This window comes from Cynoglossus semilaevis, chromosome 17 (assembly GCF_000523025.1).
Source record: "Cynoglossus semilaevis isolate Cse_v1.0 chromosome 17, Cse_v1.0, whole genome shotgun sequence".
NCBI lineage: Eukaryota > Metazoa > Chordata > Actinopteri > Pleuronectiformes > Cynoglossidae > Cynoglossus > Cynoglossus semilaevis.
In genome coordinates this window covers 15,505,338-15,523,267 of record NC_024323.1, presented here as the reverse complement: position 1 = coordinate 15,523,267, position 17,930 = coordinate 15,505,338, and the positions used below count along the sequence as shown (strand labels likewise).

The 17,930-nt window shown below is 41.7% G+C and overlaps 3 protein-coding genes across 4 annotated transcripts in view; all 3 read left to right on the top strand.

Annotated features, from left to right (window-relative positions):
• Positions 1–3,210, top strand: part of ankrd54 (ankyrin repeat domain 54) — a 3,942-nt gene extending 732 nt beyond the window's left edge. Inside the window, exons 2-9 of the mRNA XM_017040370.2 lie at positions 43–160; positions 636–683; positions 760–858; positions 1,747–1,818; positions 2,046–2,093; positions 2,205–2,329; positions 2,406–2,513; positions 2,635–3,210. Coding sequence (XP_016895859.1) covers positions 43–160; positions 636–683; positions 760–858; positions 1,747–1,818; positions 2,046–2,093; positions 2,205–2,329; positions 2,406–2,513; positions 2,635–2,709 — 693 coding nt within the window. The 3' untranslated portion in view covers positions 2,710–3,210. The remainder of the gene's footprint in view (positions 1–42; positions 161–635; positions 684–759; positions 859–1,746; positions 1,819–2,045; positions 2,094–2,204; positions 2,330–2,405; positions 2,514–2,634) is intronic.
• Positions 3,211–3,512: 302 nt separating this feature from the next.
• hmgxb4a (HMG box domain containing 4a) lies at positions 3,513–9,961 on the top strand. 2 transcript variants are annotated; one of them, XM_008330770.3, is made up of 13 exons: positions 3,513–3,640; positions 4,247–4,337; positions 4,777–4,913; positions 5,056–5,131; positions 5,222–5,800; positions 6,199–6,402; positions 6,713–6,894; positions 7,020–7,095; positions 7,192–7,256; positions 8,700–8,796; positions 8,866–9,029; positions 9,162–9,284; positions 9,421–9,961. In XM_008330770.3, the coding sequence occupies exons 2-13, from the start codon at positions 4,316–4,318 to the stop codon at positions 9,463–9,465; spliced, it is 1,770 nt and encodes a 589-aa protein (XP_008328992.1). In that variant the 5' UTR covers positions 3,513–3,640; positions 4,247–4,315; the 3' UTR covers positions 9,466–9,961. The 2 variants fall into 2 exon arrangements, with proteins under 2 accessions (XP_008328992.1, XP_024920225.1); XM_025064457.1 differs by lacking the exon at positions 3,513–3,640 and adding an exon at positions 3,837–4,103.
• Positions 9,962–13,260: 3,299 nt separating this feature from the next.
• Positions 13,261–17,930, top strand: part of grb2b (growth factor receptor-bound protein 2b) — a 14,616-nt gene continuing 9,946 nt past the window's right edge. Inside the window, exons 1-2 of the mRNA XM_008330773.3 lie at positions 13,261–13,407; positions 15,119–15,364. Of these exons, the coding sequence (XP_008328995.1) occupies positions 15,287–15,364 (78 nt within the window). The 5' untranslated portion in view covers positions 13,261–13,407; positions 15,119–15,286. The remainder of the gene's footprint in view (positions 13,408–15,118; positions 15,365–17,930) is intronic.

The window sequence follows — 17,930 nt, the reverse complement described above, 5'->3', positions numbered from 1 at the left end:
CTCAAGTGCCTGCACGTGTTGTGGGAGCCGGGGGGAGCGGAGATCGGCGGTGGCCCCGCAGCAGGAGTGGCTAGCAGGCTGGGGAAGATGACAGGAACGAGGGCCAGGCGCCACCACCGAGCCGTGCGCTGCCTGGGTCCAATTGGTAAAGATATCTATGGTAAGTTGACATTTACTGGTAAAACCCTGAATTGTGGACGACTTGTCTTAAATTATGATACGTACCTTTATTGAAGTTCTGGTTACGTTAGAATTAAAAGTCACTGTCAATTCTGGTAAAAGAACTGGTTTAAACAGCCAACCGATACTTATTACAGTTACAGTTGAATGTGTAATTATGTCATGAAGTTCATTAAAAAAGTTTTATTAACGTAAGTAATAAATAAATTGTATGACATTGGACATAATTTTTGTTTTGGAGGAATATGAAAAGGCAACATCACCACAAGGTGGCGGTAAATCATATTTAATGCACCGTTAGAAAAGTCAATAGGAAATACCAAAAAGAAACGAGCCTGTAAATTTATATGACAAGAATTCATTGATATGATGTCAAGTATCAGCTCCAGTACAATAAATACAGCATGACGTCATCAGTGTGACGCCAGCATCCCATCATTTCTGTACCTGTACAGCTGTGAAAAGACTGAGGGAGGCAGCGAACAGCAACGACATCGACACAGGTAAACACTCTGGCTGATCCAGTAACAGAGCCGCGTCCAAAAATAAGAATCTTCTAATAAAGTTGTGTTCACTCAGTGCGAAAGCTCCTGCAGGACCACATTGACCCGTGTGCAGCGGACGACAAGGGAAGGACAGCTCTGCACTTCTCCTCCTGCAATGGCAACCAGAGCATCGGTGAGTTAGGGTTCGCCCTTATATCCCTGTAATCACCCAGTCCATGTACTGGTCCATGTACTGGTCCATATGTTCTGGTTTGACCACGATTCTGATTTGTCAAGTTTTTTTGTTGATATATATATATGTATGTGTGTGTGTATTTATTACATTATAGTAGCATTTTATACAGTAATGTAGGTTTTCTTATAAAAACAAGTATTCATTAAAATTAATATTAAAATCACATAAAACCAATATTTTGGTTCAGTTGAAAAGAAAAGACGGTTATAAATGCGGAAATGAAACTGTGGTTTGACTGGAATAAATGATCATGTCAGACTACGTTGATGTGATTGGACAAAAACCCAGTGAACAGAAAGGTGTAAATAGAAATAGATGGGGGTAAATTGAAAGGCTGAGTTGTCCAAAGTTTCAGGAACCATTGTGGTCATACACCAAGCCAAACAATGACTGGATCACAATTGACCTGGACCACATGACCACATGAGGTGAATTATTGAACCTCAGCACAGTCACTTCCTGTTGACCAGGTCAGATACCGTGAACCCACAGATCCACTCTTCACACAGACCAGACTACTGAAGTCTAACCCTAACCCTGGCATCCTTTCCTACCAAACTAAATATTAATCTATAATTAAATATACAAACAACTACATCCATGAGCGGTGTGGAACAGTCGAAGAACTCGGGTCCAAAACAAAGAACAGTTCAAGAAAATATGCTGTTTACGTGTGTGTGTGTCTGCGTCTGCTTCTTCTTCTGTTATATATGTATATGATAGACATTATTTTCTTTTCTTGTTCTTCATTTCTATATTGTTTTGGTGCAGAGTACCTGTTGACAAGCCTTGTACTATTTGCATGTTTTTCCTTTGTCCACCAAGTCCAATTGTTGCTGAGCCATGGTGCTGACCCCAACCAGCAAGACAGCCTGGGAAACACCCCCCTCCATCTGGGTAAGGGAAAAGAACTGTGATGCTGAAGACCTACAGTACTACCAGACTTAAATACTCTGTACTACACAAACATTTGGTTTGAAATAGTGTTGAAGCTGAACTCTGGGAGTACTTACTGTATGCAGTATCCGTGGTGTGGAAACATTGTAATACTTGAAACAGCAGTAAAATGTACGCAATAAAAGGTGTGTGTTCTTCATGTGTTTTTTCCGTGTGTTTTCCTGCAGCGGCCTGTACCAACCATGTGCCTGTCATCACTACACTGCTGAGAGGAGGTCAGGCCGCCGCCACCGCTGTGTCCACACTGTTGGGAAACGCTGATTTCTGACTAGTCAGACAAGTTTACCTGCGTGTGTAATATTTCTGTGCTTGTCGTCTCTGTGTAGGAGCTCGAGTGGATGCTCTGGACCGGGCCGGCAGGACACCGCTGCATCTGGCACGCTCCAAGCTCAACATCCTCCAGGAGGGAGATTCTGGCAGCTTAGAGACCCTCAGGGGGGAGGTGACCCAGGTACAGATGGAGCGCAGCAGCTCTTCTCCACATCTGAGCCTTAGGACAGATTAATCATGGACAATGTGCCTTCTAGATCATTCAAATGCTGAGGGAATACTTGAACGTGTTGGGCCAGAGTGAGGCTAAAGAGAGACTGGAACATATTTCCACACAGTTGCAGCATACACGCACCAAGGAACAGGTGAGAACAACGTTCAGTCAGATTTGTGGTTACACACAACCAGAATTAGTGAATTGAATTGAAGTGTGAACTAAACTCTGACTTTAACTACAACTCTGTGGCTTTGTTGTGTACCTTTCAGGTAGATGAAGTGACTGATTTGCTGGCCAGTTTTACATCACTCAGTCTACAAAAACAGAATCTGGGGGACAGGTAGAAGACTGTGTCCAACCTGTCCTTCACACACAAACACACCTGCTGTTGTGAATTTCTTTCTCTATTTTCAAACAAAGATTTATCACAGTACTTTTAACAATGACTGTTCAACAAAGCAAATGTTTGTGTGTTGGATAATTTTTAAATTGTTATTTTGTTTAAACATTTAGGATTGTAGGTTTTTTTTAATCATATACTCAAAGGTATAGTATGCAAACTGTTTTGTTCTGTTTGTCAGGCCTAGATCGTGTAGCGCTCGCCCTTCCCCTGAAGAGGGCACTACATAGAAAGTAATAGTAAACAGCAGGGTTATCTCAGGAGAACGCCACCACTGACAATTACCGATAGAATCTGTACTAAACGGATCTATAATGTATATAGGAAATTCGTGTATGCCATGCCCTTTAGTGCAGATCTATCTATAAGACAGATGAAAAAGTCTGAGGTGAAAAGTACATTTTGTATAAAGACTGGCAGAATAAAGGAGTAAAATTGGCCCTTGGCTCAGGTGTGTGTGTGTGTACATGTTTCTTTCAAGTTTTAAAATCATTCTGTTATGTAAATGGTATGGAGTATTTGAACAATTCATTATTGGTATGTCATGTTACTTTTTTCTTTATCATTTTGGATTCGCAATGGGTTTTCCCCATGTTGCATTTTTTTATGTGGCTGTTTGGAAATCTGTGTACGTAATTAAATAAATCAGTAGGTTTGTATACAGTATATTGATAAAAAAATCTGTATTAATTGTGTAATACTTGAGCAGAATTCAAGGGTTATGCTATATGACAGCATAACAGTACATCGCCAATAGGGCTACTTCCCTTCACTCTGATTGGCTGAATTGTCGAAGCCCCACCCTCGGCCAACACGTATTGTTTTCTAAGAACAAAGATGGCGGTACGGCCCCCGTAAATTGGACATCTTACAAGGTAGTTTCATTTGTAATGACATATTTTCCTCACCCCTGATGTTTATGCACTGCATATGATATCACACGGCAGCGTAAGAAACCACGAGTAAAGTTATATGCATGTTCAAACTGCTGTTTTCCCACTGACGGAACCGCGGCCTAGTTCTGTGTGGAAGCCTCGGACTTGCCTTTGCAACTTGTACTGAACACCGCGAAATAGAATCGGCGGGAGGGATTTAGCTGCTGGAACCACTGGGAAGGGGTTGTGACAGCGAAACAAGCTGGACAGGGGGGTGTGTTTGTGTCTTTGCCAAAGTAGGCGGGAAATCTTAACGCCACCTTTTATGGTTTTTAAAGCTTACATGCAGAATAGGAACGTTAATACTTCTCCAAATGCGTTTTTCAGTTAGTTTTGACCTTTTCTCTGGGCCGAGCAGTAGAGAAACCGCCGGGACTGGAGGACAACGTACACCCATTCAAATGTACCTCCAATTCTTTCTTTATGTCATAGATAAACTTTCAGACATACTCGTGTTGCACGCTCTTATGCGAATTATGGCAATAGTACAAGTATATTCATGTTTAACTTGATGTGTTTTAATTGTTTTCTGTGTTTATTGCACAGGTAATCCCCTGTTTTTCCTGGTGTTAGTAACGTCCTGTGGCCAGTAAACGTCTTCTCAAGGGTGGAACCATGGCTTATGAGGAGATAAAGGGTAAAGAGGCCTAAATGTACTACAATAATAATAATAATAATTAAATATGTGTGTGGTTCAAATATTTAATGTTTGTATGACTTTGTTGTCGTCAACTGTAAAGAAGAATTTTGATCCTTGACTACTTGACTTGTCGTGCTGCTGTTATCTGTACCTACTCTTGGATGTTCTTGTGCAGCAGTCTCTCCCACAGACTGGTGTAAACACTGCTTCTTGATGTAATGGTCTTATAATTGAAATTTTAACAATGATCTTTAATAAGTTTATGATATCACACCATGGAAGTAGGATTTTCAAATCTTTGTTGCATCTAAGGTGGTATCAGTGTTGTATTTTGTTCACTTATTATTGCTATACAACATACTGCTATTGTTTTACTCTGCTTTGAGATTTTCCTCCTGTAAAGTCCTGCCAATGACACCATTTAATTGTAATTCAGACATGGTACTGGACGGAGACCGCAGCCTTGTTGCCGGTCGAAGCCAGAGAGAAAAGAGGAGATCGTACAAAGATCTTCTCAGAGAAGAGGAGGAGATTGCTGCTCAGGTCCGGAAGTCCTCCAAGAAGAGGACCAAGGTTAGTTGTTTTTGGAACTGGTTTATTCATTTAAATTTCAATATGTCTCTTCAATGTACAATTGGGAATTTTAATACTTTTGGGAGTGCCACTAAATCATCATCCAGTCTTCTGGAAGTCATGGTGTCCTTTTTTAAAACAGGATTCAGAGCTTTTTATGTTGGGAGGGGAGTTACACAAGAAAAAGAAGAAACATAGTGATGACTATTATCACAGAGGTGAGAAGTTTGTCTATTTTTTAATCATTGTTTCTGTTTCCTGATTGGTTATAATGAAACTAACTGTCCATTGATTCTTTACTATGTTAGACCATGAGGGTTCAGGACCAGCTCCACATAAGAAAAAGCACAAATCTGCAGACCGCTCCTCACATATGTCTCCCCCCCCGTCCTCACACTCAACGGACACAGCTATGGGCCTTTTACAAGCCATTACATCTCCTCTAGCTACGGGTTCAGACCCCGGTCCCCATTTCCTAAAGAAACCCTCCTACCCCTCTTTTTCTTCACATTCCTCCAAGGATCGCAAACGTGAACATAGCAGTGGCGGTGGAAGCAAAGGCAGCCATTCTTTCTGTCAGTCTCGACCTACGTCGTCAACCTCCTCCAAGAAACACTCCTCCGCCTCGTCAAAATCCTCTCTCTTCCACGGGGGAACTTCTAAAGAGGAGCCGTTGACGCTGCGTGAGGCCGACGGGCTGAAAATGAAGCTCATCATGTCACCAGAGAAAGAGGAAAGTGAGAGCTTCCCAATCACAGCACACTCATCAAAGGGAGTCACCAAGAAAGACAAGGACAGAGACAAGATGACTTCAAAGACTCCCAAGAGGAAGCTGCAACAGAGTCAAGATCCACTTCCTGTCGTGGGGAAGGAAGTGGAAGTCGAAGGTGAGAGAGGCGCTGGGGTAAAACACGACAGGTCACCCACAGGTAGAACAAAGAACCTTCTCTGCCATGAAGTCAGTTCTGTTTTAGAGAGGTGTGTTCATCATGTGACCACAACATTGATGACATCATGACTGTCCATGATCCCTTTAAATGTAAGCCTGTTGTAGTTCAATCATTTTGTTTGACACAGAGTGTCAGATGGCACCAATGTGAAGCTGACTTTGGCAAGTTCAGCGTCACCCCCCCAACCCCACTCCCAGACCTGAAGCCCTGAAGGTTGTGCTTTTATAGAGAACAAAGGGTTTTTAATAAAAAACTGTTGAATGGTCATGATTCCTAACATAAGACAAAGTCCAAATACCTGGGTCAAACATACTTCATTCCTTCTTCTTCACCAGGACATTTTGGAGGTGTGATGGGAGATGACAGTGCTTCTTCTGGAGTAGAGCTGGAGGCTGGAGAACTAGTCATTGATGATTCATTCACACATCTGTCTAAAAAGAAAAAGAAGAGTAAAAAGAGCAAGAAGAAAAAAGACAAGGAAAAAGACAGAGACAAGGAGAAAAGTGGGAAAGACAAGAAGCACAGCAAAGGAAATGGAGGTGAGAAATAAAAAACAAAACATGTCAAATAAAGGTTAGGGTTAGACAAAAATCTTTCTACTGGACAAGTGTGACAGGAGCAGCAACACAAAGTGGTGCATTCACTGCCATTAAATCGTGTAAATATCAAGTTAATTTTGAAGTCCAGTCTGTTTTCAGTCCTTTTGACAATATTGGCCTTGAATTAAAGTAGTAAAAGGTACTGTATGTGTGGCTGTTCTACTAAACCATTGGCTCAAAGTGTCAGCAGTCGTTCATGTATTTGATAAATGATTGACAGGTCTATGTATTGTTCTGCTGTCTTTTTTAGATACATCAAAAGGCCACAGCCACTCCCACCCCACTGTCACCCACAGTGCTGTTGGTCCAATGTATGCCATGGGTACACCGCTGTCATACCAGCAGCAGCAGCAGCAGCATAGCAGTGAATATACAACTGAGAAGAAGAAAAGAAAAGAAGAGAAGGATCGAGAAAAATCTGACAAAGACAAGGTCACATTTTTACAACTTTGTTGCTTATAGAAAGCCAACATTGACTCCACACAGTCCACAAGGGAGATTGTTGTCGCTAATACTGTAGCGTTAATGTGCTGTCTTTGGTTTCCTCACTTATTTAGCCCAAAAAGACAACGGCATACCAGGTGTTCTGTAAGGAGTACAGGGTGAACATCAATGCAGAGCAGCCAGGACTAGGTCTGTTATTCACTGTGTGCACACAAACATGTATGTGTGTGTGTATATTGTCCAGTGAATCAAAGAGCATAACAATGTTCTGTTGCTGATTGACAGACTTTGGTGAGCTGAGCAAACGGTTGGCAGAAGTGTGGAAAACGATGCCTGAGAAAGACAAGCTGGTCAGTTCTCACACCAAATATATCTATCTATCTATCTATATATATATGTGTGTGTGTGTGTGTATATATATATATGTATATGTGTGTGTGTCTGTGTGTATATATGTGTGTGTGTATATATGTATATATATGTCTGTGTGTGTGTATATATATATATACAGTATATACACACACATATATACAGTATGTATACATATATACTTGTATATGTATATGCATACATGTGTGTATATATATATATCTTGCTAAATTTGTCTTTTTTGGCTTTTTTATTTGGTCAATAAATTTGGCTTGGAAAAAATTGGAAAAAAATTTCATTAACATTACTTTATAGAACTCTTTTCACTTAAAGAGTAATACATTTTTGTGTGGAAAAAAGCCAAATTTATTGACCATGATTGAATTTATGAAAGCAATAAAAGTAAAACATCCAGAGAGGTGAATACCTATGATAAGCACTGTATGTGTATATATACAGTGTTTCCTTTCTATATCGCGGTTCTCTTTTCACTCCCTCAGTACATCGCAGAAATATTTTTTATTCCAATCTCGTGAGAGTTTCACTATATCCTGGTATTTTACGGTAAATATTTTCTATATTATCATTATTTTTGTGATAAAAAAATTTGATACAGTAAAAATATAGCAAAAAAATAAACTAAAAGACATGGCTGGTAGCTTTGTTTATCTGGAGGAGATTGAACACAGCACTGCATGCTGCTCCCTTCACTTGGTGCTGGTCCACAGCAGAGGTAAACAGAAACAGGGAATATGATGTCGCTCCCCCTTTTGCAGCTATTACAGCTTCAACTCTTCTGGGAAGACTGTCCACAAGGTTGAGGAGAGTGTTTATAGGAATTTTTGACCATTCTTCCAAAAGCGCATTGGTGAGGTCACACACTGATGTTGGTGGAGAAGGCCTGGCTCTCAGTCTCCGCTCTAATTCATCCCAAAGGTGTTCTGTCGGGTTCAGGTCAGGACTCTGTGCAGGCCAGTCAAGTTCATCCACACCAGACTCTGTCATCCATGTCTTTATGGACCTTGCTTTGTGCACTGGTGCACAGTCATGTTGGAAGAGGAAGGGGCCCGCTCCAAACTGTTCCCACAAGGTTGGGAGCATGGAATTTTCTTTTTTTCAGGAGCTGGGCTTGGCCCCTTAGTTCCAGTGAAAGGAACTTTGAAGGCTTCAGGATACCAAAACATTTTGGACAATTACAAAAAAGCTGCAATAGCTGCAAAAGGTGGACCGACATCATATTGAACTCTGGGTTAGGAATGGGATGGCACTTCAGTTCATAGCATGAGTCGAGGCAGGTGAGCGAATACTTTTGGTCATATAGTGTATGTATGTATACATATATATTACAATTACAATGTAATTTTGGAAAGCCTTTCTTTTCATTTTGTGTTATATATAAATGTGTTGTGTGCTGGTCTGGTCAGCTTTGGAGGCAGAAGGCTCAGCATCTACAGCACAAACAGAACAAGGCCGAGGCCACCACCATCAAACAGAAGAGCTCCACGGAGAACAAGAGCAAAGGTATCTTCACGCCAAGTCTCCATGGTCTGTCCTCACACTCTTACCATAATTCTGTTTTTGTCATCTAAGTCATAGCCACAGGAACTGCCGTGGTGTCGCCCAGCCGAGCCCCAGGAACCTTGTCTTTGTCACCTGCACGAGTCCCAGATGTTGATCCCATCGATGCAGCAGCTCATCTGCAGCTGCTGGGAGAATCGCTGTCTCTGATTGGACACAGACTACAGGAAACTGAAGTAAGACTTTACACTTTGAATTCAAACACTGCCCTTCATACTAACACCCCCCTCTTGTCACTGTATTAAAAAACAAAGTGTGTGTGTGTGTGTGTGTGTGTGTGTGTGTGTGTGTGTGTGTGTGTGGTGTAGGGCATGGTTGCTGTGTCTGGGAGCCTGTCTGTCCTGCTGGACTCCATCCTGTGTGCCCTGGGCCCACTGACCTGTCTCACTGCACAGATACCACAGTTGAACGGATGTCCTCGAAATGTCCTGGTAAAGTAGACACTGGTCCTCCTCTTCCTCTTCCTCCTCTTCCTCCTCCTCCTTCTTCTTTGCCTTTTCTTTGGTAATTTTGACAGTACTTTTATTTGAACCTGTGTTCTAACCCAGTTCTTTCTCTTCATTCCAGTCCAATACACTGGACAACATTGCCTACATCATGCCTGGACTGTGATCAAAGGGATAATGATGATGATCAGCGCCACCTCTAGACTGTGATTATAGCCACTTTCTGGCATTCAAAAATCTCTGGATATTTTTAATGTTGATCATTTTTAAAAGAAATGTCTTTTTTTTTAAAAGCTCATACTTTTAATATGGACTTTGTACATTTTTAGATGAAGTCTTTCTCTCTGTACTGTACTGTACTGACCTGACCTGTCTGTTGTTGTCTGGCTGGACGTGTCCTGACCTGAATGAGTGATGATTCTGTGCTTTTATAATGACTTGGACTCTGTGTGTGTGTGTGTGTGTGTGTGTCTGTCTTCTAATGACTTTTTATTCTAATGTACAGGATGATGACATGGATTCACCTCAACATCTCTAAAACATATTCAACTCTTTATATTTCCTTCTTTTACAATGTCAAAAAAGTACCTGTTTTTATAGATTTGATATGTTACTGTGCTCTGTCAACTATAGTACATTAAAGTACTACGTGATCGGCCAGAGTACTGCTTCTGCCGTTTTAACTGATGACGTGGATCAGAACGACCTCAGACACTGGTGTCATTTAGACAAATCTGATTTGTGACAAAAGTCTAGCAGCAAAGTTAAAAGATCAGGTTTATGTTAAAAAATAAATAATCATTTAAAATCAGTCTGTAGACCTGGATGATAGTCTGGTCTGTAGACTCTCTTGGTGATCCATTCAGTCATTCGTTACCAGCAGGTCTACTGAACCTCCTGCATTTGTGGATGTTCTCAGTCCTCCAGGTCATCAGAATGATCTCAAAGTAATTCAGAGTAGTCACCTGGACTCACCTCAAGAGGCTTCTTCACTTGTATTTTTCTGGTGGGGAGTTTCCCGGTATCTATCCACCCCAAGAGGGTGGTGTGATGCTGAGTGAAGTTGTCATGGACCCCAACAATATGACCGTTAACAATTTGCATACCAGGTCCTGGAGGAGGATCATGTTGAATGCTAAGCTCAAGTCCAGAAACAGCCTCCTCACGTGGGTGTTCTTTCCCTCCAAGAGCTCCAGGCTCAGGTGGAGAGCAGTGGAGGTGGTTAGGCTGGTATACAAACTGGAACAGGTCGAATGACGGGGGCAGTATGGAGATGATGTGGTCCTTAACAACCAGCTCGAAGCACTTCATGATGGTGGGTGTTAGTGCAACAGGGCATGAGATGGTTGATTTCTTTGGCACTGAAATGATGGTGTCTGACTTGAAGCACGAGGAGACGACAGAAGATGTCAGTGAGCACGTGGACCAGCCGGTCTGCACACTCCTTGATCGCACGTCCTGGGATGTTGTCAGGACCTGCAACTTTCCGTGCGGCGACCTTTCTCAGAGCTCTCTGTACATAAGTGGTTTTGAGCCTGAGGACCTGATCATCGGGGAGAAGCTTACCTTGCTGGTGTGTTGTTCAGAGGTTCAAATCTTCCAAAGAAGTTGTTGAGCTCACTGAGGAAGCTGATGTTGTCTTGGCAGGATGAGGGTGTGGCTTCGTAGTCTGTGACAGACTGGATTCCCTGCCACAGTTGTCTGGTGTTGCTGCGGTCATGGAAGAAACCCTGCACCTTCAGACTGTGGACACGTTTTGCATCCCTGACGGCACGGTTCTAATTGGTCCTCGCTGATCTGAGTGCCACCACCTCACCTGATTTGAAGGCAGTATTACGCTTCCTCAGTCTCCTGCGCACCTCCTTGTTCATCCATAGTTTCTGGTTGGCCCTTGTGATTATTGTCTTATTGTTACTCTTTCTATGTCTAATTAGGTCCAGCAACAGAAATCATCTCAAAGAAATGTAAAGACACAACACTGCAGTCCTTCTGTATTTACAAGGATACTCTACAGACTATCATTGTCTTCTAGAGAAGAAGAGTGGAAACACTCTGCCTCCAGCGGATCACAGCATCAAGAATCGAACCCCCTTACATTCTGTCCCTGCGGGTCAAGTAGATCCACATTTCTCTTCTCCAGGAGGTGACGTTTTGGGTTTTTTTAAAAAACCAACTCCACAGATAAAAATGGGGGCACTACAAGAGACGCCAAACAAGTTACAAACGTCGTTGACTTCCTGCACTAAAGATGAAAGGTTCTGGAACAGTCCACAGAATGGAGAAAAAAGGACGAAAAAGCATTGGATGCAATGGCACTGTGTCAAATCCCCAAGTCTGTTCTTCAGTTGAGGTTTCTAGAGCATTTTGAAGATTTTTATGTAAATTGGTTTATATTTATTATCTAAACAATGTTGTAGACAACAGACAACAAAACAACACACAAACAGAGGCAGAGAAGAGACTTGATTGATGATGATGATGATGATGATGATGATGATATGATGTAGTAAGCTCGTCATCAGCTTAATTATACACAGGTAACCTGCAGTCTAATGTTGTGGTCTGTAACTGCTCCAGGTCTTCAGATCTTCCCTGGGAAAGTCCCCTGCTCTATCTTTTCATCCCATTTACCCACTCACCCAGCCCTGGTACCCAGCCCTGGTACCAAGCCCTGGTACCAAGCTCTGGTACCACTGACAGGGACTTATGTCCTGGTCTTTGGCTGCCAATGCATTGTTGCATCTGTGAAAATCCAAGTAGTTCTGGAAACATTTGCTCTGGTCTCTGGTTGGTGGTCACCGTCTTCTCGTCAGTGTTTTCAGACATTATGGATGAGAGTTGAACAGTTGACAGAAGAGTCTTGGTACCGTGTCCTCTTCAAAGATGTCCTTCAGAAGAAGTTATAACAAAGAAGACAGTTATAATAAAATGAAACACTAGGTGTCAGCATTGTGACGCTTTTACTCTACAAACGTTTCGGTCACTGTAGGTCAGAATCAAAAACAGATGTTCACGAAGGGAAAAGAAAGGAAAACACGGGGAGCAAAGTCCGAAAAATCCAACATATTTGATAAACCACGGTTTGGGTAGAGTGACTGAGTTTCGATCCAGTCTTTCTGATCCTGTGTCTGTGTGAACATATTAGTTACAGTTCTATTTCATCAAAAATGAAGACAGGCGATTGTTTGACAGACGATAACCGTTAAACCGATTGTTTGTTCTGTCTATAAGTCGTTTTCTGTTCAACTGTAGCTGTGAGAACAGACATTGTCACCGCTCTACAGACCTGTCAGTTGCATTCTTATTTATGTAGTGAGTACTGACTAAAGTCGGATATCTTAGTGAGTATAATCCGCTCAGAATTTGGACAAATAGGAAGAAAAAACAAAATAATCTGGAAGCATATTCAGTTAGTAAAAATAAAATTCTAAAAGTTAAGTGTTAAGTCAATTTGGTAATCTTTTTTATTAAATATTTTTATTTAAAAAATTTTTATTTACCCGTAAGTTTGTTACATTTGATGGGAAAATCTGTCACTGCAGGATGAGTCATGGCACAGGTAGTTAGAGGAATGGGCTTCTAGAAGGAAGGTACCTGTTCGAATCCCAGATAATGCATTGAGCAAGCACAATTACTGGAGAGATGTTGCCCACTTTTCCCCTTTCACACATGGGTTGCTTGAAGAGGACGTGCGTGCGTGTGTAAATTGAGAAATAAAACTGCTTCTTCAGCACCTTCAGACCTTTGGTTTACATACGTTTGATGTAGAAGTGGTGTGATCTGGTTCTGCATGTTGGTAAGGCTGTCAAAATATAGACAGACAGATAGACGGACAGACATACATATATATAGACAGACAGACATATCTAGACAAATAAGCAGCTGAGTCAGTCTCTCAGCAACAGCAGCATTAACAGTCAGACCCTCCCAACGCTTGAGGAGGAAGCGGAAATAAACCGTATGCTAGTAGCTCGGTTCAGGCTCCGAGGACGGGCTGAAAACGACAGCAAGACATAAGCTGTTTCTCCCCTCTCCAGAGGAAACACGGGCTGGGTTAATTACCCGTTACGGTTCGGTGGCGGTGTTCCAACGGTATTTATATCGAGTGGTGAGTTTACTCGTCGTTTTCCTACACGCAAAGTTGTTTGCTGTTTTTTCTTTCGCGTCGCAGACTCAGCGTAGCCGAGCACCGTTAGCAGAGCAACAACAGCCTGCGCTTTGGGGAAAAAAGCTGATTTCTTTTCTATTCCACATTTGACAAAATAATCGACTGGGTCTCCGAGAGCGATAGAAGTATGTCGCTTATCCGAGCATGTTTATTTTTGATATAATGTCACCATGTTCTCAGCTTTGTGACACATATGATCGTTCAAGTTGGATATTGGCGCTGCATCGCAGTTATTGTTAGCCGACCTTTAGCCGGCATGCTAGCTCCACTAGGCACAGTCTGTTCTCCTGAACGGCGTCACGCCGTGGGTGAAAATGGTTAAAAATGCAGCTCTGGTAATGAAATGTCGGTCGTACAGCCGTTAAGAAAAATCTCATTTTAAACCATGACAAAACGGCTCAATGGTTTCTAAATGTCAGCCTGCTCCACCTCTCAGGCTCGAGCTTCCCCTTTTCCTCTTTCATTGTCTCTGTCGTATCTATCGGTGACGCGCTTTATTTCGTCTGTTTTCTGGAACTGTTACGGTCATGGGTTTGAATGTTTTGTTTTTCTCTAAATATGGGCCACAGTCACGGTGCAGGCTTCGTCGTTATGAACCGTGGTGGTCTGTGTGTTGTACACAAGGAATCTGTTAGTCGGTCTTTGGCTGTCATCTGGATGGCTGTCGGATTTAATTGCTTAACTGGTCATTAGGGTGAAGCCATCAGAGCTGTACGGCAGCATATCAACAAACAACATAATGGGATAACACGGCATCATCCGTTTAACTCTGTAAATGCAGTTTCTAGCCCGTGGATAACTGACTGGTCTGTGGTCGGACCAGGTGTCTGTTTGTCAACACAGTCCGCAGATTATAGTGGGGTCCAATGGCCTTGTTCTCAGAGAAGCAAAAACAAAAGCGTTGTGCAGGGTTTGGGCTGTCACGATGGAAAAAAATAAATTTAAATTTTTAAAAGAGAATCGTTGATGCTCACAAGGAAATAAAATAACATAAAAATGTTGGACAACATTTTCAAATGATGAAAACTGGAGGAAGCCATGTTGTCAAGAGGTGTAAATAGATGGACACAGTGTTTGAAAGGAAGATCATGGACATGAATGTCAGGTTAGACTAGAACTACTTGTAGCTCTTGACAGTTTAAAGTTTTAAAACACACATTTTTTCAACAAAGTAAAATAGAACTTGGACTGTAGAGAATGTCTCTGCAGAGAGTCATATCACCTTAAGATCCCTGGCCCCATACTTTCACCCATATGGTTATTACTGACAACATGGTCCAGTGGCAGGGGAAGGAATGTTGTGAAGGAGGAGAAGTAAACTGAAAAGATAACAATAATAATAATGAAATAAAGCATTTTTAAATACTTGAATCATACATTATTTTGGCTGAAGAAGACTGACCCGAAAACAAGTGTCTAGACCAGAAGATGATGAACTCCAAAGGGCCATGAGAGTTGCACCAGAGAATAATTGGTAATACTACTGCAGTATTATATAGAAGTACCAGAGAACAGGGACCTAGTTATGTTGGGTGGCAGCGATGTAGTAAAATAATGTTGTAGAATATGCTTCCTAGACAAAGCTGCCATGGTGATAAATGCTCTGTTCAAATGATGACACTTGGAACTGATTCCTGTGTTCTGTTTGCAGGTGCCGTCCTGTGTTCTTTATGTGAGGTCTAAGCCCTGACCAAACGGGTCACAGACGGGAGGAGAGACTCGGAGGAAAGCATCTGTTTTCAAAGGCTTGGATACTTTCTTTTAGTTTTTTATTAAGTCCCTGAAACAGCCAACTGTTTTCCACCAAACCGCCATCACCATGGAGGCCATTGCCAAATATGATTTCAACGCCACTGCTGACGACGAACTCACGTTCAAGCGTGGAGAAATCCTTAAAGTAAGTAGGAACTTTTCCAAAACAGGGTTTGTCTGTATTTATTTATTTATTAAAACTTTAATATGCTTTTAATAATTTCACTGTAAGTAATGAGTAGACAGATTCTTTTGCAGCCTTTCCTCCACAGTCGTTGACTAAGGCATGCATCACAAGGAGGTGTTTGAGATGTGACTTCAAGCATGACCTTGGGCAAATAATTGTTCCCAAATCTTTGCACCTAAATACTTGTCAAAGTCAGGAGATTAATGGAAACTCACATTACACTACTGTGACAACAAGTGAGTGTGCACAGTTACAGTGGCAGCTTCATGCACCAGTGCTGCCCTTTTATTGAACAGCCCACAAAATCAACACGGTAAAGTTTGTCAAATTAGTCAGATTTAATTTATATACATTTCAATGCATAATCAAAATAACAAGAATAACCAATTATTTCATGGTCCTTCCACTTATCCATGGTTTAGTATACACACACACACACTGTGGGGAAAAAGTGCTTCAACCTCTGGTCAGCAGCCCTGCCCCAAGTTGGGCGCTTGTGTCAGAGCAGCCTGACTGAGATCAGGACAGCCAATCAGTCTACGACTGACAGTCTGACAGACACAACAGTCAGATGGACTGTTCAGTACTGTAGGCTGATTGATATTGTTGAGTGCAATGACTTCATATTTTCAGTTATACTTTTTACCTCTATCTGCTGTTCTTTCTTTCTGCATACTTTTACATTTTGGGAGTGTTGTAAAACTCTAACCCTATCGTGTGAATAATCGGATTAAATTTTCTAATATAGACAAGCAGTACGTTGCTGTATTTCAGTTTATTTATATTAGTTCATTTCACTTAATCATTCAGATTTATGCTTAACAGTACAAATACATTAGATTGATTGCAAAATTGTTATCATTGCCCAGTATCATCTATGTACCAAAAACTCAACAAAATATGGATCTTACAACGTCCAGGTGTAGATGTAGCCAAATGTGGATTAAACAGTCCATCTTTCTTAAGATGTTTTCTATTTCTAATATTCACAGTGCTGCTGTGTCATGTGATCATGTGACCAGTTAATGTGGGGCATTAGAACAACAGAACCTTTAGCCCAGTGAATAATACTAAAGTGCATAAAAGGAACAGAGCTACAGTAGGAGGAGACACAGGTGGAAGACAGTCATCATCTGTGAGGTGTTTGTTTGGATTCACGTCCTTTATTTGAGGTTCAGTCTGTATAATCCCAGTCCATGTCCTCTGATCTGAGACTTTTATTTTAAAACACGATTCCATTCATTGTTCAACCGTTTCGTCCCAAATGGGAAGTGAAAAAAGTTATGAAACGTTTCCCTGTGTTGGGATTTTTCAAATCACTGTAATACCCATGTTCCTCACCACGGAAGGCTGATGTGTGTGTGTGTGTGTGTGTTCATAACCAGGACATGTTTTTGGCTCAGCTGCTCCTGTCATTAGCGTGATAGGTGTGTGTATACTGCATATATGTTCTGACTTTAATATTGGTTGCATTAATTAGCAATGAGCAGCATTGAAATTAAGAGGTCTTCTGAAAGCAGACAGCAGTTATACAAACAGAGTTGTTTAAAAAAAACCCAAACATTTCACTGTGGACGGTCTGGGAGAAGAAGAGCTGGAAATCCTACTGACCGGTTATTGATTTTTTTTTTCACGTGAAGTCATAAGAACTGTGCTTTCATAGCCTGGTGTTCTCTGGCAGAAAACCTCAAACATTTTCTCAGATTGAAACGTTCCTACTCAGACGTTAATGGAACAAACCAGAGAATATTCCAGAGAATAATCCTCTCTCAGGGAAACTGAAACAGGGCGTTCTGCTCTTTGGTATCATATACTTCTCTTGGTTGGTTTGAGGAACTCTGTTGTTCTTGATTGATAAACCAATCCTTTCAGGGATCCACACTAACTTTTTTGCATTGATTGCACTTTTTTTGGATGCACCCAAATTTTTAATTGTATGGCCTTTAACATCATCGGGTCGCCTTTTTACTGCTCTCCATAAGTCTGATATAATGTGAATGATTTAACAACAAGAATATGTGTGTCTCTATTTGAAGCACAAGTTTTTCTCCATGAGGTGGGTTTCTGATTTGAATTTAGTGATCGGCAACTCAGAGTTGAAATGATTAGCATTTCCAGAGCAAGGCAACTTGCTATAAGTTTCTATAGGACAAGTTGTTGACCTGCTTATAAATGCACTACTGCTGGCCATATTCAGACTGCAGTCCTGACAGTAAACGCAGTGCGTTGTGTTACGTCCTTTGTCGTACCTCAGCCATGGAAATAGTTTTAGCCAGGTCTGTCTGAAGGAATACATTTTTGGCTTTTATTTTGAGTCTTGGGGCTAGGCTCCGTCTCAGACTTGGTTGTCCCCTGTTCAGAGTCCGATGCTGTCGCAGAAGAACCGGGGCTTGGCATATTACCAAGGATGGAGAGCTTGGTGTCTGGGCTGAGTGGACTCTCAGCAGTGGTTAAGGCTGGATGTGGAGCTGGATGTAGAGCTGGATGTGGGGCTGGATGTGGAGCTGGATGTGGAGCTGGATGT